The 23,213-nt window shown below is 36.8% G+C and overlaps 2 protein-coding genes across 3 annotated transcripts; one reads left to right on the top strand and one right to left on the bottom strand.

Annotated features, from left to right (window-relative positions):
• LOC136258957 (connector enhancer of kinase suppressor of ras 2-like) lies at positions 1 to 19,505 on the top strand. The gene is made up of 25 exons (XM_066052351.1): positions 1 to 150; positions 1,752 to 1,855; positions 2,084 to 2,143; positions 3,714 to 3,886; positions 4,756 to 4,843; positions 4,900 to 4,935; positions 5,262 to 5,375; positions 5,994 to 6,053; positions 6,314 to 6,382; positions 6,711 to 7,289; positions 7,451 to 7,479; positions 7,597 to 7,669; positions 8,321 to 8,342; positions 8,836 to 8,873; positions 9,450 to 9,498; positions 16,175 to 16,191; positions 16,289 to 16,343; positions 16,453 to 16,484; positions 16,613 to 16,658; positions 17,226 to 17,288; positions 17,338 to 17,423; positions 17,723 to 17,796; positions 18,278 to 18,349; positions 18,940 to 18,995; positions 19,310 to 19,505. Exons 1-25 carry the CDS (start codon positions 75 to 77, stop codon positions 19,330 to 19,332), a joined length of 2,094 nt encoding a protein of 697 aa, XP_065908423.1. The 5' UTR covers positions 1 to 74; the 3' UTR covers positions 19,333 to 19,505.
• Positions 19,506 to 20,035: 530 nt separating this feature from the next.
• Positions 20,036 to 23,161, bottom strand: LOC136258956 (uncharacterized). Of its 2 annotated transcripts, none has more exons than XM_066052349.1 (3): positions 23,061 to 23,161; positions 21,334 to 21,480; positions 20,036 to 20,425 (listed from the first exon to the last, which is right to left on the bottom strand). In XM_066052349.1, the coding sequence occupies exons 2-3, from the start codon at positions 21,468 to 21,470 to the stop codon at positions 20,176 to 20,178; spliced, it is 387 nt and encodes a 128-aa protein (XP_065908421.1). In that variant the 5' UTR covers positions 21,471 to 21,480; positions 23,061 to 23,161; the 3' UTR covers positions 20,036 to 20,175. The 2 variants fall into 2 exon arrangements, with proteins under 2 accessions (XP_065908421.1, XP_065908420.1); XM_066052348.1 differs by having other exon boundaries at positions 23,037 to 23,160.
• Between the last annotated feature and the right edge of the window lie 52 nt (positions 23,162 to 23,213).

Below are 23,213 nucleotides of genomic sequence, written 5' to 3'. Positions count from 1 at the left end.
CGCACGAGATCAGTAAACCGGCTCACACCCACGGACGTTTGTTTTCAAAATCTTTATGGGCGACGCTCCTTAACATGGATGACTCGGGCGGCTATGAATTCAAACAGATTGCCGAGTGGAACGAAGAGGATGTGGCTTGTTGGATGGCTGGTACGAACATACACGCACACTCTCACCTTGTAACACTTGTAGCGAGTCTACGTGATGTTTGCGTGGTTAACTACTCGTTATCAGCAAGTTTATTACTAGGGATATCATGAACTCGTGGTTTAATGTCGTGTTTTGCAAGGTTTAAAACCATAAAACATTACTGTCACTGCTGGTTCAGTAGGTTGATTAGTAAGAGATAGTTTGCTAATCTTTCCAAGACATTTGTGATAAGTTGTAGGCTAAGTGTGGAACCTGAGCCCAATGAATCATAATAGTGGCCCATTGAGTAAGACATCAATTTTTGTGTCGGCGTACACACATACATTTAGACACCTGCAATCAGGCCAATAGGTGGACCCGATGTGTTTAGAATACAGGAAATTTTGATGGTACGTATACAGGATTGTTTTCAGTTGTTTCGGTTTGTATACTCTCTCAACTCATTGTGAGTGATTATTACGTTATGTATACATTTGTCCTTGTACTATTTCAGCCTCATTTTCAGTCTCAACAATTTTAGTTACTCAATATTTATTTCAGTTCATGAATTACCTTCCTGTATTTAGTGTATTAGTTATTGTTATCACTAATGAACTGTATTAACGTATGATTTACTTGTTAGTGTATACAGCTGTGTACGTCAGTGTTCAGTATAAAAGTGTTCCTTAATCCCAGTCTATGGTCCCAGAGTTTAGCTGAATGTTTGAAATCAAAATGCTTCACTTTAACAAGATATATATTAGCCACATCAAAGATCTCACGGTCAGCTGGTGCTGTGCTAATTCAGCAAACACCATCTGGTGGACCAGAAGTGCTACCCATTCAAAATACTAGCTGACCAATCAGAATTGAGGAGTTGTATAATTGTGTGTGTTAGACTGCTTTTGCTAGGTCATGCCTCATTGGTGCCAGTGACATTTAGAGTAAAACAACTATACAATCCATTACCACTAATTTGCTGGTAGTGAGTGTTTTCCTACTTGTGTTACCATAGAGAAGGTAGACAAGCTTCTGTGGTGCAAGTTACAATTTGCTATATAGACATATACTGAAATTATGGAGAGGAATTGGGTTATGTAGTTGTTGTATTTAAACAGTAGTGTTCTGATTGGCCAGCCAGTATTTTGGCTGGTTTTTGCATTGCCTTGAAGTACAACTGGTCACATACCCAATGCACACTCCCATTTAGTTGCCAGCATGATAATAGAAATATACTTCAGGTCTCAAGAGAATGCTTGGCCTCAAATAGATGCATAACTTCTAACATTATGTACAGTACTATGCCAAATGTGAAATGAAATTAAAACATCCTCTTTTTTAATTTAATGTGTACAAAATATGCTAAGGATAGCACCAAGGGAGGTGCAGCACAGAAGTATGAGGTTGATACCAAGGGACTGGACAGGCTTAGTAATATGTCGGTGAAAGACTGGGTGGGGATTGCCTAAAGTTTCCCTCTGGTGGTCTATGTCCTATACAACAACCATTACAATCTGTATGTGTAACTGTTGTTAAATTGTTACTAGAAATGTAATCCATGTGTGGTCCAGCACACACTTATCTGTAGTTCCCTGCATGTCTCATGTGTTGCTGTTCATCAGGTCTTGGTGATGCTGTATCAGAACATGTCTCTCAGTTTCTTGCACACTGTATTTGTGGTGAAGATCTGTTAAAGTTGAACCGTCAGAAATTGGAATATTTAAAGGTACATAAATACGATGAATTGAACCACAAGTGTCTATAGAGTGAACCCTCATTGACAGGTAATTTTGGGACCAAAAATATTGAGGTGGTCTTGGGGTTGTGAAGTGCACCTTAGCTATGTTTGGGACCTCTTGATATGGTCACTATAATGAGGTGGTCTTATGAAAGAGGTGTCACTTTATCCCAGTTCACTAATGTACACACATTTACACATGTACAAATCCTTCAGGTAACACAGGTTGGTCACCAGGAATTGTTCCTTGAAGCTGTAGAGTTGTTATCAAGACTGGTAAGTGTCTTGTTACACAGTGTACCTCATGTACATGTTGCCTTATGTACAGCATACAATATATGTATCAAGTTACTAGTCATGTATTTACTTAGTACAACATTTGTCTCAGGCATGTGTACAGTATGTGTAGACTGTCTACTACTTTACTACATGACCTGATGATCAGGTTAATTAAAGACATATGGACAATGGTGTTTGTTGCCACATGTTCTATCATTACTATTAACTAGAAGAGCCTAACTGTCTTCTGTAAAGAGGCCATGCATCACTTGTCTAATACAGCCACCTTTCTAACAGTGTATGGCCAAAATGTAACCAAGACAAGTTACCTTATTAGGTCTTATATGGGACCAAAAATACAGTCTCTGTAATGTGTGTTTTGTGTTTAGAAGAAAAGGAAAACTACACTTATTGCACGTACTGTGTTACTCCTTACTATTGAACAATTAAACAGTAACTGGTGATGTATTAAGTTACATTTTACACAGTTTATAGAGTGACCAATTTGTAGTGGTAATAATTGTGTCCATTGAATGCCCTTAAGACTTCAGATCAACCTTATTGATTGTAGTGCATGACTCTGTGTGTGTGTGGTGTGTGTGTGTTTGTGTGTGTGTGTGTGTGTTGTTAATTTTGTAACTTGTAAACTTACAGTACGGCCTTATATTTTCCGGCTGTGGGTATATGCTCTCCTGGTTCCCAAACCATTTTGAGTGTCTGCATACATCATCAATGTCCAGACCCATATGTCTAAATGATTTCAATTAAATAAAAGAAAAATGAATAATATCACAGAAGTATAACCTAACTTGTATGACATATTTGTTGCTGTGCTACTTGAAGTGGGGTGTATCATATCTCTGAAAGTATTTTGTAGGACTTTACTGCATGCTATACAAATACTGGACTTGTATGCTGTGTACATAACAAGCATAGTCACAGAAATGTTCCATACTGATGTGTAGTTTGTGTAAGAAAACAATAGCAAGTCAGCTTATCATGAGAAAAGTGTTTGTGTGTTTACCTTCTAGTGGAGATTCCAGATTCACCAAATTACATAAATGATCACATAATATTAAATAAGGAAATTGATGATTAGTAAACAGATCAATTGTTAATTAAATTCCTAACAAGTTAGTTACCTGGTTGTTATAGAAGCACACAACGTCAGGTCATCTTTAAAATTACAATTTCTGCTGTAGAGATTTTATTTTGTTTGCTGGTAAACTACAGTATTGTGAATACACTCATGCACGCGTATGCGTACACACGCACACACACACAACGCACTGTAAATTTTAGAGTGTGACTTGCTGTTAGCAGGTTACCTACTGTATCAATTTTAAATCCCCAAGTATACAACTTACGTAGTAACCCACTGCCTAATAAAGACAAAAATTAGAAATGGTGACTGGCTAATGTGGTCAGACACCTGTCAGATGTGGTCACCAGTGTACGAAAAATTTGTGACTATAAATCATATAGTCGGCCACTTGTTGGCCTCATGAATGATGCCTGTACATGTGTTCATAGTGTACATGTATTATGTTATTTTCAATATTTATAGGATGCTAGTTTGAACAAACTGTCATTTGTTACGTTGGGTGCAGTTTTATCAAAGAAGTCATCTCAGTTGCTAAGACACCTGTCAGATGGTGACTGTACAGTGAATACTGTTCATTTGGAGACATCAGCAGCCATGATGTCAGCTGCTAAGGCTCTCATCTCTTCTCTTGATAGGTTAGTATTACACTGGAACCTGTTAATGTGGACAATTGAAAAATGGGACACCTGCGTAATTTTGGACCCTCTGTTAGCATGTTAACTGACTAGGATACAGGCTTTGGGGGGTCCCAAGGTCTACATAAGTAATACACAGGTTTCACTTATCGCAAAATATAAAAATATCAATAGTTGTTTATGATATAATTTAGTGTTGTTTAGTAAAGAAACCTGACTGGAGTATTGCTATATATTTTCAAATTCTACTATCAGTTTCCAGTTACTTATGAACATATTAGAATGAATGTTTTATTAGAATAGTTAGCCCAACTCTCTGTACAGGTCTTCAAGATGGATGAAAGTACCCTGTACATGCACTAAAAAAGAGACTTGATTTCTGTTTACTAAGTTGTAGTTTTAGAGAATCTCTCTAGAGGTCTCTTAGAAACCTCGTTGTCTCTAAAAGATCAAAGGATTTTATGAATACCATTTTCTAGTAAAATGTCGTTGTACATGTATTATTGTTTTGTCACACTGCTGGAACAACTGTTGATCAGATCACTGAGCTTTCCACTACCCTATTACCTTTACCAGCCAACTGCTATTTTTGGTGCAGCTCATGTATACAATTGTAACAGGCAGAAAAATAGCCTTAAAAGGCCATCTTGCAAAGCACATAGCTCTTGTGTGGCTTTGTGCTATTTAATACAAATGCTTTCCCATACGTATGAAAAGGCACTGACAGTCTTCAGTAATCTCCCGACTTTCATAAATGGTGAATTCTTAAACAGTATTTTGGCTGATACTGAAATAAAATACTTTGTTCTTTATATACACTTCCTGTGCTTGTGTTGCACAATCATATGACTGTGTATTTTTGCTTGCAGAAATCCTACTCCAATTATTGAAGATTATGATAGTTTCCGAAAAATGATTTTAATGAATTCGTTACAGATAACAGCAGCTCTTAGTGAGGTAGAGTTACTGGTAATATGGGACAGTACAGTTAACAATCATACATGTTTTAATAGGCAGCTGAGTATGATGCAAAGCAATTGACACAAATGGTATGTATAACTGCCATGGAACAAAGATGCACAAGTACATGCTATACTACACAACACACACACTACATTCCTCACAATACATTACACATGTATGCACACCTTGGAAGAGAGCCATCCAGTGGATGATGCTCTGGTTGAAGAATCCTCAGTTACACACAGGCACACACACACACACACACACACACACACACACACACACACACACACACACACACACACACACACACACACACACACACACACACACACACACACACACACACACACACACACACACACACACACACACACACACACACACACTAATGGTCACTCATATTATTCAGGTGATGACGATAGTCAAGGCTACCTCAGTATTGATATCACCAGATGTCCTTGGTGACTGTCAACCTCTGGAGCTCAATAAAATAGTTCTCATCCCTGATGATACTTATGGACTGGTAATTAAACTTGTCATCATGTGTGTCCTCTCATGTGTCTGAGTTCAGTGTGACATCTGACTAAATCATTTCTTATTCAGCTGTTTAAACAGCCTTCTACAGAAAGCTGACTCACATTCTTAGCTGTATGTCACTATGTTGGTGTTCAGTTATACCTGTGAAATGCTAATGATTTTTCCACTCATCTTTCACCATGATGTGTGTGTTGTTGAAATGGCATGTGTGTACGTACATACGTACATATGTGAGGTCTATGATGCAGTAGAGTATAATAAGGTCACCTGTCTAAATTAATTCCCTAATTTGTCGTTATAAAGTGATGTAGACATCACATCATGAAACTCTACTATAGGAGTAACTTTCACTATACTCTTGTGCAACTATTCACAAGTTTCCCTGTTATTGACTGTGTTACTGAAACGTTTTCACCTTTTGTGGAGCTCTACATATACAGTATGTGTAATTGTGAATATGACATAGTCAGCCATTAGTTGTCAATACACACTGTCAACAGCTGATGCATGCTATAATACTAGTGGCTGAATGGGTGTTTAGTCCATGATTTACCTGAAACAGATGCGTTGAGTTGTAGTCGTTACCATGTTATAACCATCATAGGGAATATCAATGGAGAAGACTGGACATGGTTTGTTGTTAATCACTAATATTCAACCAGGAGTGAGTTACTGTCTGTGATACATGTGTGCTGTAGTAATACATGGTGGTTAACGTTGTGTGATAAAACTGCCAGTCCCTGTGTATTTGAATTGTTCTTGAATTATAAAAGTTTTCCTCTCAAAAGTGGTTTACTATACATACCAATACATTAGCTGCAATTTCAAATGATAATCTATAAATTATCCTATTGGTTTTGTACAGGGTATGTGTATGTGTTTGCTGTCATAATTAACAGTGTGTGTGTTCCATAATTGTTTTAGAGTCCGGCTGATGTAAATGGTAAAATCCACATTGGAGATGAAGTGATACAAGTCAATGAACAGAATGTAGTATGTTACCTTTTGTATAGTAAAATATGTGTACATGTACAGTACACACTGTACATTGCTTAAAATGAACATGTACCCAGCTAGGTGTAACTGTCTTTAGGAAAGCTAGGGTCAGGGTCAGTGGCGCTGTCAGTTCACTAGAGCTCTTATCATTTTAAAATTCATTGTGTCGTTAACACCACCCGCCGTCATGTTTTGATTGACCGTTTCTATTGAAGTTAATATCAACCGTATGATTTGCTTGTTTTTCAGCTGGGTAGTTTTTGGCATAAACATGAGTCATAACATATTGTAGTAGTACATGTGTTTAGGCACCATTTTTATGCAGATTGGTTGGGAAATGTCTCATGTTATTGAGTGCCTGAAGTCTAGTGAGTTTCAAGTATGTCTCGTACTCAAGCCTGGAACTGATACAAACAATGTCTTAAAAGAAAATAACACAGAACCACCACCCAGATTATCCAATGGTAGTGTAACGACTTCCGAACATTCAACAACACAACCAGAAGACTACATTAACCCACTAACTATTCATGACCCCACTGAGAACCAAAACGGACAAAACAACAGAACAGTGAACTCACCATTATCTGACACCAGCAGTCTGAGTACAGATGGAGAAAGATCGACGCACACAAAGATTATGAAAGGACTACCAAAGAATTTCTTTATTCCACCACCACCAAAAGAATCATACGAGGAATTTATTCTTAATTCAGAGACTGATAGCGGTAAGGCTACACCTGATAGTGGAATGGTACAGTCAGCTACTGTGTCAACCGAAAACATGTCGGACTGGAGTGACAGTGCTGACAAGAGACAACAGCTAAGTGATGTGGATATGGAGCATGACTATGTTGAACCTCCTGAGATTGAACCTGTTGCTAAGGACCTGAGTGAAGAAAAGGTACAAAGTTGTGTGTATTAGTTGATGTATTGTATGAGCTTCACTTTTTGAAATGGCGGGAAGGCCTTGTGTTTCAGTTTGCAAATGTTTGTATACACATGTACCGTGTGAAAGTGTGCATGTATAGTTACCATTGATACCTATATATGTTTCTTTTGTAGAAACCTTCTCATAAACAGAAAATGCCCAGGTAAAAACTCATTGTGAATGTTGTATGTGTTTTACTAGAAGAACTTCCATTGTACTTAAGTACTTACATACAGTATGTGTGCACATAATATATTTATACATTTCCTCCGCCTTGTAGTATCAGTTACAAGACACAGATAGTTGGTGGAGTAGTTCATCGTATCCCTATCACTGCTGGTGCTAGTATTGACGTACGTGGTTGTGTGTACAGTCATGTAACAACATCTTTTTAAAGAGGACATCTCTAAATTAAAGATATCTCTGTAATAGGGGTTGCTTTTGGTCCCAACAGGGAAAACTACATGCATCTTTGTGTCTAGTAGTACAACTTTGCTCTTTATAAAGTCTTGATCTCAAAGTGTTATTAGAAAGATTTACAGTAGTATTAAAGTACTATATACATGTACTGTTCATCTACAGTATATTTGCCATGTGCACCACAGTTAGCAACATGCACACATGCTTGTGGTGTGCCTGGTTTCTTGAAATGCATACCATATAGTACCTGACCTTGCATACAGTAGTATTGTATTTATATTGACAGATTTATGATGACAGAGTACAAAGTAACCCACTTTGTAGAGTCATTTGTTTAATAAAGTCTGGAAATGTGACTATAGAGTAGACATACAGTGGTGTATCAGTACATCTTTTTATCTACTATAATTGCAGTAAAAATTCTTTAATTGAGCAGTCATTGCTGTTCATGTAGTTGGGTTTTCCCTATAAAGAAAATAGCCTTCCTCAATCAGTATTACAGACAACCTTTTCTTCACCACACAGCACATTAGTGTATCTTATTTTGATATGTACACTGTTAACCGTGTTGATATTTTGTGTAGGGTGAACCATCGTTAGGGCCAGGTACGTTGTGTGTGACAGTGTTGTGTGTGTGTTGTGTGTGTACGTACATCTGTGGGTATAGCTGTAAGTGTAAATCTCAACATACACACATGTACAGGGTGTACATATGTACACATACCTAATGTAATGACATGTGTTGATGGTGGAACCTCTTCTTATAGGACACCTCTGTAATAAGGACAAGATATTGTGGTCCCAGCTCATTTTTGCCTCTAAAAAAAGAAACCTCTATACATACTGTATATGGCAACCAAACATTGTAGTTCCATTGGGTCTGTTATATAAAGAGATAGGGAATCACAATGAGCATGTTTTATCTTGCCTACACACACACACACACACACACACACACACACACACACACACACACACACACACACACACACACACACACACACACACACACACACACACACACACACACACACACACACACACACACACACACAACACACACAACACACACATAATTTACTATACTGTATGATTGCAGAATCTGAGAAGATTTCACGTGGCAGCCTTAGAAACAAGGTAATTAAATATGTGTGTATAACATTCACATTGATTGTGGGAACTACAGTATTAGTTTAACATGTAAATACGATCAAGCTTGTCGTAGCTGGTCACACGATTACATCACCACTAAGAGGTCGTCACTAAGACAGGTCCTGCATACTGTCAAGGGACATAAATTATGTCGGTTTTATGGTGGGCCAGCTGAGGGTTTATTTTTGTCAGGTAAAAGTTGCTTGAAAGAAATAAACGCCCAGGCCGTAATTCGAGACAATACATTACTTAGAGTTGATCTGCAAATTTAATAGCACAAAATTTTCCACTCAAATTATGTAGTACATGCACATGCGGTTTCAAGGCTAAAGTATTTTTTAATGAGTACTTGAAACACAGGTACAGAACTACATAGTCTATGGTACTGTACCATGATCTATTTACATACTAACAGATTACTGTAGCTGCAGTAAATATTTCAAAGGGCAAAATCTGTTTTAATGCACGTAGTTTGTATATAATCAAGAGTTCATCCCTCTCTTTATTATGAACTCTTGATATAATTAATTAAGTATTGTGTTTATTTGTGTCTTCATGTAGAAAAAGCCGATGCAAAAATCGAAGCAATCAGGAGTGGGCTTGCTAGGAAGTATGTTTTGCTGTGTAGTAGTATATACACCATATAAGGCAAATATTTTGGAGGGGGGACCCCTTTTCACTTACTTTTGACTGCATTAATCCAGTTGATTCTGTTCAGTCCTCACTAGCAGAGCCACTTAACGGCATGGAATTTGTTCGACCTATATTTGTGGAAACTACTTTCCGCAATAAAAAAATATTTATGAACTACAAATCAATGGATAAGTTGCTAGCATTATAAGTATTCAATCCCCTCACTTGTGTGGTAGTAGTTGTACATAACTTTAAACAAAGCACAGTGGAGCATCTTGTTCATTAAGTTTAAGAGAAATTCTCAATGGCTTACTGAATCTCGCGGGATCATTTACTGTTAGAATTAGTTCACAAGTGTACGTTGCTTTGTTTTGTAAGTAGCTAGGTGGAAGCAGAGTTAAAGGCACACCGCTAGTTTTGTCTCTTGTTGTACTTGCTTGTTTATTTAGTCTCTTGTGGCAGACTTGTAAAGGTGTTGAGCAGTACATTGCCGACATGGTGTGATATTAAGCCAAGTAGGAAGTAGAATGTTGTTTGTCTGTTAGGTACCTTGGATACAGTAAATTGAATAAACAATAATGTAACTTCTTTCCACAATAAAATCACACTTTTATTCCACAATAAAATCACACTTTTATTAACGTGCTATATGAGGTGGTCTTATTAATGAGGTCATGAAGCTCTTTGTTTGGGACCTACTTGACATGGTCACTATGATGGGGTGGTCTTGTTAATGAAGTCATGAAGTACACCTTAGCTATGTTTGGGACCTACTTGACACGGTCACTATAATGAGGTCACTGAGTACATCTTAGAAACTTTTGTGTATGTTCTAATTGAGAGTATTTTCTTCCACTGTTCTTTTTGTTGAGTGTGCACAGATAGAGTTGTATCTGTTACTGGTCTGCAGTCTGCACATATTATTGAATGGCTCTGTTTGCATTTATGTATGTGTTTATCTGTGTGATTGGATTTTCCAAAATAGACCAAACGCAGTCCAAAATGTTACTGTGTTAGAAATATTTGTTTACACGGTACTGTTTGTAGCGGATGCATGGTATGTAGTCCTGTGATGAGGGTAATGTCCTGGTCCTCAGTAACCAATGAAAGTGACCTGTCTAAGGCAGTCACCTTCAAGCCAAAACTTCTTGACCTCAGTAGACAAGTAGATAAACTTCCCACTTGGAGAATTTAAAGCTCACCTTTTAGAGATATGGCCTTTCTAATAGGTGGGATTTCCATTACATTTCTAAACCATTTTCCTTTACGGATAAAGAATAAAATGTTCAAACAAGATATAAAACTGCAGTTACTGCAGTTTCACAGGGAAAAAACCCTGATTTTTTAGTGTTTTTCTCTCAGCAGAAGTGACCCATGCCCTTAGTAACAGTCATTCTATTCCAAGTGGTACTCCGTCACTACATGCACCAAAACTAGTTTTTGATCAGCTCACAATACAAAAAAAAAAACAGTGGCAAGAGTGACAAGACATTTTTTGCATTCAGCCATCCACATATACTCAAAAACTAGAAACTGGTGAAAACCTGCCTTAGTGCCTGTTACTGTATTTCTGTAGTATGGATTAAATGTTAATTTGATAATTTCTGGTGGTACTTTAGCATGAATACCATTGTGATATAACAACAATTGTTACTATAATATTCATAATAATAATTATAATAATATCACTTAGCTGACTTTAGGGCTCATGAATGTTCTTTCATTATACCAGTATGTCTAGTGTACAGGTCTTCTCTATATACTCTAAAATTGCTGGTCTAGTCTGTAAAAAATTGTGTGCTGAGCAAGAGATACATGTGTCTTGTTACAGCTTGTGAAATATTTGTCTTCTTGAGCCACAAGATTCTGCTTTAGTATGTAACTGACTTACATATTGTGTACATGGGTATGGTTATAACATGGCTGCTTGTGGGTTGTACAGCCTTAGGTCTATGGCCCTAAAACTACTGTGTTGTATAGAGTGGCGTATGTCAAATCAAAGATCATTTATTACATTAACTTTACAACGTAATTGACAATTGGGTTATCAAGTATGTTGTTTTTGGATAGTGGCATACCCTAACTAGGGCTGTAGCTGTGATAATCACTAAGCCCTGTTAAATAGCGCTCAATTTATCAGCCTAAGGGACAGGTTCTCAGTAACCAGTGAAAGTGTGAAAATCTAATGACACAGTTGAGTTATTATTGGTGTTTTAACTTAGTGTGGACATGCAGTACACTGACTGTAATTGTATACTACCCTTTTAAATACTCATATCTAAGTTTAGTGCGTAGTGTGTGGAAGGGGCTCGTTACTAACTTTTCTTGTCTGACTTTCCTGTAGCGAAATTCACAAAACGTCATGCAAAACAATAACCTTCGTGGACGACAGGCACTTGTCATGCGTCACAGTCTTTGCAGTGTTAGATCTATTGTGTGTATATATTGTATTTATCACATTCTATTAATGCATCTTGATCTTTGCTATATAAATTTTGAATTGACATATATATGAATTCTTTTTGTAATATCTACTGTTCAATCGTTATCATTCTATTGAATATACTTGCTATTCAGACGAACGGTTCGGCATAATTATTATTTCTAGGATATGTATTGTGGTTTATGACACTAGATAGATCTAACACTGCAGTACTGTGTGCGTATAATATTTTGAGGGGCTCTTTTTTTGTTGTTTTGTGTTCCATGCTGTACTATATATAAAAATTGTATGACCTACTAAATCACTGTGATTGTGTCCCTCAATGTATTATATGCATGCAGTACAGTTTACCATGCAGTGGTTGTAGTTTGGAAGTAGAAGCTAAGGCCAGTGCTATTTTAAGTTGGCACAAATTCACACTTGTGTTATTTCATGCTTTATACAGCCTTTTATGGTTGTGCCAGACAAACAATGGCTTGAAAAGCTGCCAAACTTATAATGGAAATGAACTACCTGCCTGTATGATATACCTGAGTCCAGAAAATAGTGGAATGCTGACACATGAGCTGACCTTACAAGATGGCTTTTTAGTGCAGTGAATTTATTTGGAGCGGCCTAACCATTGATTTTTGTGAGATTTTATATTTACCAATAGCCAATCATCCATAGTCTACACTTTATTGTTGTGAATTTGTTACGTGATCTGCATACAATAGCTACATGAAAATTTGATTAAACAAGTTGAGAAAGAATTAGGCAAATAGATTTTTTACAAACACTGAACAGGAGTAGCGCCCGCCCCCTTTGCATTGCAAATGACGGGCGCCACCAAACTAAGGGTAGAGCTCTGCCTCTGCTCAGAGCTTATGCGCGTATCAATGTTTTACCCCACTACTATGAGCACGGGGATAGGTGGGGATTTGAACACTTAAAAATTCTTATCCCCACTACCTGGGGCTACTTTTGTTGTCGAATCCCCCAGTAAAAGACCACGAAACACCCGGCTACGTGCCCTCGTAGCATCAAATACCCCACCACCTGGGGCACGGTTTGAGGTCAATTCCCCCACTAATCCCCACCTAGCCCCCACTTCTGCCCGTGCTCATAGAAGTGAGCAAAACATTGATAGGTGCATTACTGGTTGAAATCACGTGGTCAAGATACGATGTTTTCTTACACAACAGTCGAACGTTTAGTGTGCACGGCTCTTCTCACATAGTGCTGGCTACTTCTTAAGGTCACTGAAGACGCGCTGAACCAAAGTTTTAGAATATATATTACGTAAAGGGACGTGTCTGACTCAAGAAGATTCCTCGCAGGATTCAAACACCGTTGGGTAAGTTACCTCGTTGTATGTTTCGCAGCAAACAATGTAGTACAAAGTTACATAGCGTGTGGACCAGAAAACTACATTGTTACGGAAAACTTTCGGTGTCCACTATGACGCTGCAAAAATGAAGCCATACAAAGGTTATAATTGCCTTGATCGTCTATGGCACGCGTAGTAAATTACATTCAGATAGCCTTACAACTACACCGACTACATATGGCGTGTGGCCTTGTATGGTTATGTATTTGAAATTATTCCTAACTGATTGAGTTAATTATGCAGTAATGTAATTTATGTCTCTGTGTGTCCTGAAGATTAAAACTATAAAGGTTTCTCAATAAGTACAGCTGGTTTACAGCAGTACAAGCGTAGTATGTAAGTGTCTCCCGTGTGAACATAGTGCCAAGTTTTTAGATCACAACAGTTTTAAGAAGTACAACTAAACTATGTGTAAGTTTATGAAGCTATCATGTGTATAATAGGCACATGTGTATTTCTAAGTTTTTATGTGTGATAACAAATATCATGGGCTTGGCTATAATAGTCTACACCCAATATGCAAACACCACTAAATATGCAAGTATTCGGTGCATAAATAGGCTGTCCATTTGTTGTGGATATACAGTAGACGGTTTTGGCATTGAAGCACAAGATGTTTCGGAGAAGAATTCGTTCACTGACCTGTAAGGGATGCATGTGGTTTATGTATGCACTATGCTGTAATTTGTACTACATGTAGCAACTATGTGTTCATGTGTGCATGTACAGTTAGTAGTCTGGTACAGTACATCGCAGGCCCTATATCTGCAGGGGCTTATCGATTAGAAATTATAATCGCCCGCTGGAAAGGATTGTAAAGAGATTATAAGTGCCTGCCTCCTTTCCAGCGGGCACTTATTATCTCTGATCGATAAGCCCTAGTGGATAGGGTCTATGATTTATGAGACTATATAGCCAGGAAGTTAATCTCTGCATGCTGATGCAATACTTGTTGACAATAGGGTGGACATTTCTTTGACCTTTGTATCTCTTTAAATAAACTAAAGTTTTGTGTGGTCAGACGTATAAGCTATTGTAAGCAGATGAACAGTATAAATTTGATTCGCTGATTAGAAGTGAATTCTTTGTAGAACTGGACCATGTTGTTCATAATTTAACAAACTCCAGTATATAGCAAAAAGACATTGTATCTAGCTACTTATAGTGGCTGCATGACAGGACAAGTTTACCTATGCAAAAAAAAGCAATACTGCTTTCATGCAAGTGCTTACGTGTATGTTTAGTGCTATCAAGTATCTATAAGAAGGTGTGCCCTTGCACTGGACTATATCAGCCATATACATTAAGTTGCTGACAAGCTCTTTTTGAGGATTACTCTTATACGATAGAGTATTTAGTGCATGTTGCTGGAGGCTTGAGTTACCATTATCATTTTTTGTCAAGATTGTGCCAGTCTTACAGGTCCCTACAGTGAGGTACACTACAATAAAAAGTGTATTTGTGTGTATGTGATATGCTGTAGTACATTGAATGCACTCCTGTGGTGTAAGTGATGTGTAGGAGATGTAAGTTCACATTTGCCCCAATAGATAGCAAATGTGAGCTATCCTCTCCTACACATCACATACTCCACTGAAGTACATTTTATGCATATCACATTTAGAGCTCATCACATATGCACAAAAATATACATTTTATTGTAGTGATAGCAAATCCATGCCAGGTTGTATATACCTTTCATAAGCAGCCAAGTTACTGCATAATCCATATTTTGTGTGTCCTCTGGAAATTTATAGAGATGCAGTAATACTAATATGAAGGTGATTCTTGCATACCAGTACTTGAGTGCTTTTCAGCTTTTCCTCAAATTTTAATTGGATACCTTCAAAGATACTTTTAATTTCCTGAGTTAGGTGTCTGTTCTTTCTTCACAGATTTCATCCTGTTGCTCAAAGCCAGAATCTTGGCTTGGCTCTATAACTCACTGACTTGGAAGACTACAGTTATTTTTTAACCAGCTAGTGTCCTCTCTGTGTTTGTATTTGGTTACCTTGTACCCTCCCTTTTTTTGTATAAAATAGTATGAATTTTTAAAGGTATAATGCCATCTATTAATGTGTGATTGAGGTCATTAAGTTGGTAGATTATATATCATAGTATGCTATTTTTGCCTCCTTTTCTTTATTGGAAAATTGCACCCTGATCCTGTCTTCTCTTCAGTAGAGAATTCTTAGATCTAGACGTGCCTGGTCAGTCACCGTCAGGTGGATCACTCATTGTATTTTACAATAATATTGGAACTGTCCATTGTCACCTTTATTGGTGCAATATTTGTAGTATTAAGGAATATAATGAGTAATAATTGTATTCTATTATGGATTCAGAGATACATTAATTCATATTTCTATATACATACTAGCTACACCCTATACACAAACATATGTACCACGAGATGGAAATAACTCATAAAATAGACACGCATACTTGAGTTATTAACTATTGCTGATATGCATTGTCCATGTAAGGTGTGCCTTAGCAGTATGTAAAACAAAGCATGTCTTGTCATGATGTGACGTCTATGTAGCTGTCAAAACATGAAGCCTGTAGCGACAAGACATTTAGTGTGCGTCATCGCTTCTATTGTAGCACCTTACTGGTAGTAATTTTTGGTACCTTAAGTGGCCATCTTAACGGGCCTCATTGTACCAGTTTTGTGTAAACATAATCCTTGAAACACATGTCAAATATAGGATTATCTGAACTGAAAGTAAATGCAGTGCCAACAGTACTCTTACAATAGGAGGTATCAACACACCCTTACTAAATGTGTACTAATTAAATGTTCTGTGTTACATGTATTCTTTTTTTTTCTTTTTGTAGCGACAGATTTAGCAATGGTGAGTAAGTTTTGTTGTGTGTCATTGTACAAGTCTAGACAGAAGGATTCTGTAATTGAATTGAAGTCATTTGATATTTCTTTCTTTCATTTGAAAGGTATCGACGCACATGAAATATCAGCAGGTAGAATCTGCAGGACATATTGAAGAACGTAAGTATAGCTGTGTAAAGTGTGTGTGTATATACTACCTGTTTCTCACTGTCCATGCTGGGTATATAATGTGATTGTAAAAGCATATTTTTTTGTAATTTTATTGTAGCATCAAAGCAAGCAATGGTGGACCCTGGAGAGGTGTGTGTGTGTGTGTACACACGTGTGTGTGTGTGTGTGTACACACGTGTGTGAGTGTGTATGATGTGTACACATGTGCTTCCATGTCTGTGTACAATATAATATGGATCAATATTTTTACATCATAGCCAGTTCATGGTGCACCAAAGAAAGTACACAAAAAATCAGACCCAGGTATGTACATAGTGTACATGTGTATTATTCATTACATCACAAGTGGTTAGCATGGTCATACAATCAAACCCTAACCTATGTACTCTACCTCAGTCTAACATATGGTTGGTTCAAGCCAGTACCCCATATGGGATACTAGACAACCTATATACTAACACCACGTACTGTGCTTTTCATGCATCTCATCCTTATTGCCTGAGGTCACAGCTGTGTGGGAAGCAGTTCAAATTTGAAATTTCTGTAGCTACACTTCATACTGTACTGTATTAAATGTTTGTTGTTGTAATACAACATCATGTTAGTGTTTTAGAGCAAAACCATTTTTACATGTTATTTCAAAAACATTTTGTTCTATGAATGTACTCCGTAATGTTGTACTATTGTTACAGTACTGTTTGACGTAATAGTTTTGCTGTAAGTTGTGTAGTTTCTTTAACCACAAATATTTAGCTGTGAAGTTCCTATGATAACATAAGTATCATCCTACAACCACAAAAATTTTCAGCAAATTTTTTGACTGTCTGTAGTCAAGCCATGTTAATACACAAATTTTTCACATTCATTTAGCTCTGATGCAACCATGTTTTCAAATAAAAGATATTGACCATGAAGGATGGTTAACTAAGCAAGGTACAGTCAGGTTACCATAGCAACTGGCAGTGATGTTATTGTTACATAGGTGGTAGTGGGATTACTCCTAAGAACTGGAGAAAGAGATGGATGGTATTGAAGGAGAAGAAGCTATACTATTACAAGACTGCCTTTGTGAGTATCGAACAAAGCTAATGCGTATACACCAATTGTTGTACTATTATTATTCAGCCAGTGTTGTGTGCATATAGGGACGTATGTTGTCCTTAGTACTTTATAATGTCCATGCTGGCCTGTCATTAGGGGGGTTAGTTTGTTGCTGAAGAGTTTTGCTTGAATTTGTGACTTTTTCGTCAACACTTGTAGAGAAATAGCTCCCCCGTTGTTAAAAGTTTTTTATCATGTTTTCGTAACTGTACATACCTAGCTGTGTTTAGTAATAGTATTCATTCTTTATGGATGTATTTGCACAGGATGTATCTGCAATGGGAGTTATTGAGCTACCTGGATACACCATTGAAGACTGTTCAGCAGTTAGAAAGCCAAAGTGAGTGTACTTGTATAACCTGAGACCTCATTATGGTCTATAATGAGGTGGTCTTATTGTAAGGAGTGCCACTCCAAAAGCCACTGTACTGGTCAATGGGTACAGCAAATTTTAAATACCAAACAACATAGCCAAATTACTGTGATTAAGTGATTATAATTATAACATGATTATAACAAGATTATATTATAACATGATTATAGATAATATTAAGATTATATTATAACATGATTATAACAAGAATTGCCAAGGTAGAAGTTCAAAATGAAGTTTTGACTTATGTAGATCATAGTACAGGGGTTATTGGTGTAACACACACACAGAGATGGGCACTACACAATGACACACATACGTACAGTATATATAATTTTGATTGTAGGATAATATACCTTCTGTATGTGTATATGTGTTTTGTGCTAGCCATATGGACCTGCGTATTACACATACCTTTTAACACCTGCTATATCTTGTTATTTTACAGTGCATTTATGGCCACCAAGCCAGGCCAAAGAACTTACTATTTTTATGCCGACACATCTGAAGAAATGATCAGGTGAATATCACATGATGGATACCATATAGTAGAAAACTTAGGAGGTATAAAAGTGGTGAACTGTCCTTTTTTTCTGCCAAATTATATTTCCGGCTGTCATTATCTATACAAACAGTTTGCAAACAACCTGTATACTCTGAACTCCGTAATCTGACACAAAATTTAATGCCCTAGACTTGGAAATACATTGTATTCAACCTCTGTATGTAATCCGACTTAAACACATCTTTGAATGTAATGTTTAAGCTCAAATAATAGAAAATAGCTGCAATGCTTATTTATCTATGCACTCTTTCTTACTGTAATTTGTCAACATAATTCTAAATATAACATCAGATTAGAGAGGTGACTTGATAACCAACAACCTCACTAATCCAGCAAAATTTGTTGAGCATCGGATTAGAGAAGTTAGACTGTACCTAGTCTATTACTTAGTCACACATACTCTAATAGAACAACCATGCCAAACACCATATTTTTAGGTAAAACACTACTTTCAGTTTGTGCAGTCTTTCATTCATTTACAGTACTGTAAATATAGTTTCCATTTACTAATGCTGTATGCTATCTCATTGTGGTGTTTGTCAAAGGTGGATACAAGTGTTGAGAGAAGCTAGTGCAATGCCAAAAGGTGCAACGTTATCAGGTACATCACAGTAATGTGTGTGTGTGTGTGTGGTATAGTTACCTTAGTGTACTGTCCTCCCCAACAAATTTTAGATAGTTTATACACAAGTGTATATTTGACCTGTTAAGAGTTGGACATTTTGATAGGAAGCCTCAGATAGCCGACAAAAGTTGTACACATCCAACACATTTCACATAGTATTTTTTATCCATATTGAATCATTGTGTTACAAGTGCACCCTACGGTGCACTGTTAGCTAACATATTCAATACAATATACATTGTGTTCTTATTTTACTCTTGTTTATTGTTTTGATTTATTTTCCTTCATAGATCAAGATGCTGCATCGTCTTAATTGTTCATGATCACCGTCTTATCAAATGTTTATTGAAATGACATTTTTAACTTTTTGTTAAGAGATCTGTATAGTTTATAATGCACTGAACACTTTTGTAGTAAACTGTTGTTTTCTACTAACCTTACCTTATGCTTTTGAAAAGCTATAAATGTGTTTTGTAAAGAATTGAACTAAGCGGACACCTCTTTAGACCAAATTATAGTGACCATATCAAGTAGGTCCCAAACATAGTTAAAGTGTACTTCATGACCTCATTAATAAGACCACCTGATCATACTTGAGTAGGTCCCAAGGTATGAACCTCACAATTATGTTTTTTCTCGGTCTCACAGGTAACATGAGCATGGAAATGTATCACGTTCCAGAGACAAAATATAGTTGGACACACATTGTATGTATGACAGCATAGTTTCTAAATGTGTCCCAATGGGATCCATACAGGTCTGCACTTTAATAACAGCCAAAAGAAACATAGCTGATAACAGCTAGCTAGGTTACCGAGATTGTTTAAAGTTAATAGTGGAATGCCCTCTTGTACATATAAATACAAAAATGAAGAACATTATAAGCTTGCACATGCATTGTTAAATACTCCAATAGAACACACACACACACACAAACATACTATGCTGTTCTTTGCATAATATTAAGTCTCATAAATATAACAAACCTATAAGTTCCACACTAGAGTGGTTGTAGCTCATAAAAATGTACAGAATATGATAATTATGTACAAACAAACAATTCATGGAAAATGTACAAGTGGATGTCAAATTAGATTTGAAATTACATTGTCTCTTGATATATTTACACAATCACAGACGACTGCATCATTATATATTATATATCTGCTGACTCAGCATGTACTTCAGCATCGGTCAGTGTCAACACAACTTGCATTTCATCAGTGCTACTACTGGAAGGAACAGTGTCATTGTTAATAAAAACATCTTGATCATCAGTACTGGTCTCTGGATCTGGTGAGATGCAGACAGTGGTTGGGGGCTTATGGCCTTCCAATTTAAGACGTAATCTTCGAAGAGTATCAGGACTGCAAAGTGATATCCGCCTTTTCTGCCATACTTTGTCCCTGAAGTTTTGCAAAAGAATTTTAATAAACTATTATTGTGAATACAATGAACACTCATATTGGATTACCGATTACCTAACTTACTCTGATTGAATAAAAATGACTGAGACACAATTAGACTATCTATAAACATCCAAAAACCCAGCTAATAAACTACCAGCCCCTTTACGCAATGCCACTTTATTACAGTGACCATGTCAAGTAGGTAGTAATTATAATTAAGGATTTGAAGTGTGCTTCATGACCTTGTTAATAAGACCACATTATTTGCAGTGACTGTGTCAAGTAGGCCCCAAGCACAGCTAAGGTACGTATGAATCATTTAATAAAATTGCCTCATTGACCATCCCAAACAGAGTTATCAGGTGTACTTCATTACCTCACTAATAAGATCACTTCGTTATAGTGACCGTATCAAGTGTGTAGGAGTGGATTGAATAGGCTGTAGAACCCCTACTCCTTATCTAATTACTGAAACTTTGGCAGGGGAAACTTTGGTGAATTTGACGATTCACTACAAATTTGTCAAAGTTTAACCCATCAATTGCTCGTAGCGCCTGAGATTAGCATCTTCATAGCTACAGATTGCGCTTGAATTCGCCAAAGTTTATTTCACCAAATGCGATTTAGCTTGCTATTTGCCAAAGTTTAGCCCTGCCAAAGTTTCCCTCTATATGGTATTACACAAAAAAAATCCAAAGACAATACATATATTTGTATGCATGAGAACATCTCCTGCAAAACCTATACTTTGTAACTTCAATAATATTATTACACTGTTTCTGTGATTGGCTCCGTTAGTGTTGACTCGTGCATTACAAAACACAGCACACACTGCATATATTTGTATTCCCAAAACACGAATATTAACACAAACACAAGCGTATAAGAACTATACGATAACTTACGCTTTCATCTTGCTTAATCGTGAGCTGTGTAGTTTGATAAATTCATAGAGTACTGCTCCTAGTGCAACCAATGCAAAGAACACCGCACCAACAACTAAGAAGATCACTAGTGCTTCTCCTCTCTTAAGGTCCGACATAGTTCAGCAACTAGAGAAACAAAACTTGTAGTTTACAATGGCAAATCTTACGTTGATCAATAATACATTGATTGAGTTTTTGCACATTATAACAATATTTTAAGTTAACTATTTACATTACACATTGATGTGTAGATATGTGACTGGATACCGGTTAAAAAAACAAAACAGACATCCTGTGTTGTCAACACGGCAGTCACACGATTACTGAATATTGCTTGCAACACCATCACACACGTAGGAAAATAATGTTGTCATAGCTAGCGCTATATGACCATAAAATTCCAAACTATGATTCATTAAAAATATTAGTTTGTCAAAGGAGCAACATAACATATTAAATACTATGAATATTATACACCATAAAATTCATACCAGTAAGCATGATCTAAAGGTATAATGACTTCTTCAGCCACATATCAATATAATCATTCTTAAGTACAGTGAAACCCCAGTAATAAAGGTGACAAAAAAAAACACACCTCAATTATGAGGAAGTCTATTTTTTGAGGGGGGAATTAAAAAAGACAGTTAAGTGCAGTACATGATGCAAGCAGATAATTTACAAACAGAATATCACATGTAGCTATTATGTACAACTATGGCAGACATGAATTCCGTGATTTAACGGCTACAACATTATAGCTATATGGTTACATGCTAGAGAATACTGTGGCAGGAAACACCACAGCGACATGCAGTATGGGAATTAAGGAAACAACATGGAGGATGTACAATGGCAAAGCATTCGAGTATGTAATAAAATAATAAACAGTCATAGCTAACAATTCATAACGGGAACCATCTGCAGCTAGGTAAAACGGCTGCATGAAGCAGTTGTAAAATTACTTGATGCATGTAGTCAGTACAGTTATACAGAAGCTAAATAGTGTAGTGTGTGTTAGAGAGAGAACCATCGTTAGTAATATGATGATACATACAATACATATTAGTCCTCAGTCTCGTGCGACCACAGTCAGACCAAGCAAAATGAGATCTTGTGGGCACGGCAAGGAGTGTGTACATGTAAAAAAAAAAAAGGACTAACAACAACAGCAACAACAACAATTACAAGACAAAAAATTAAGTTAAGTGCTCAGTTGACCAATCAATACAATTCCTGGCCAAGAAAATCTTTTGCGAACATGTCATACATTAGCATTGTCGAGGATCATTCGGATGGAAGATTTGGTGGTTACACAAAGTTGTACAAAGTATTTCTGTGTAGCTAGAAGGAGTTATATATTTGAGCCTGTGCCAAACACGAAACTATTATTATATTGAATGGAAAAATGAATACAATTTCATAGTTTTCACTTTCAGTAGATGCTAGTAGTTTTATAAACCATTCTCTGACAACACAACATGTCATGCATTATTAATTAGCTACGTAGCAACATCATCTGAATAAAGGAGTTCCTCTTCAAGCTAGTAAGAGAGTAATACGTTTGCAGTATCAAGTAACAAAAAAGATGGCATGGCTGGCTTTATGAGACAGCGTATAAAAGTTATAATGATCTTGTGTTAGTGCCAACTATGCGTACACACTGTATTTCAATAGCGTACAGTAACTCAAGCAGTCAAACTCACCAATCCTGTATGATTACTCAAGAAACAGCAGCAGATTAGCGAACTGTTCGCGAGGATAAAGCGTCACTCCGCAATAAGCTCACGTGATGAAATTAATGATGTCATAAAGGTAAAAAACCCTCCGCATTAAAGTATGTACAGAATGCAGAAGCC

Source organism: Dysidea avara, chromosome 6, assembly GCF_963678975.1.
Source record: "Dysidea avara chromosome 6, odDysAvar1.4, whole genome shotgun sequence".
NCBI lineage: Eukaryota > Metazoa > Porifera > Demospongiae > Dictyoceratida > Dysideidae > Dysidea > Dysidea avara.
The sequence above is the reverse complement of the archived record's forward strand: the minus strand, read 5'-3'. Positions and strand labels throughout refer to the sequence as shown.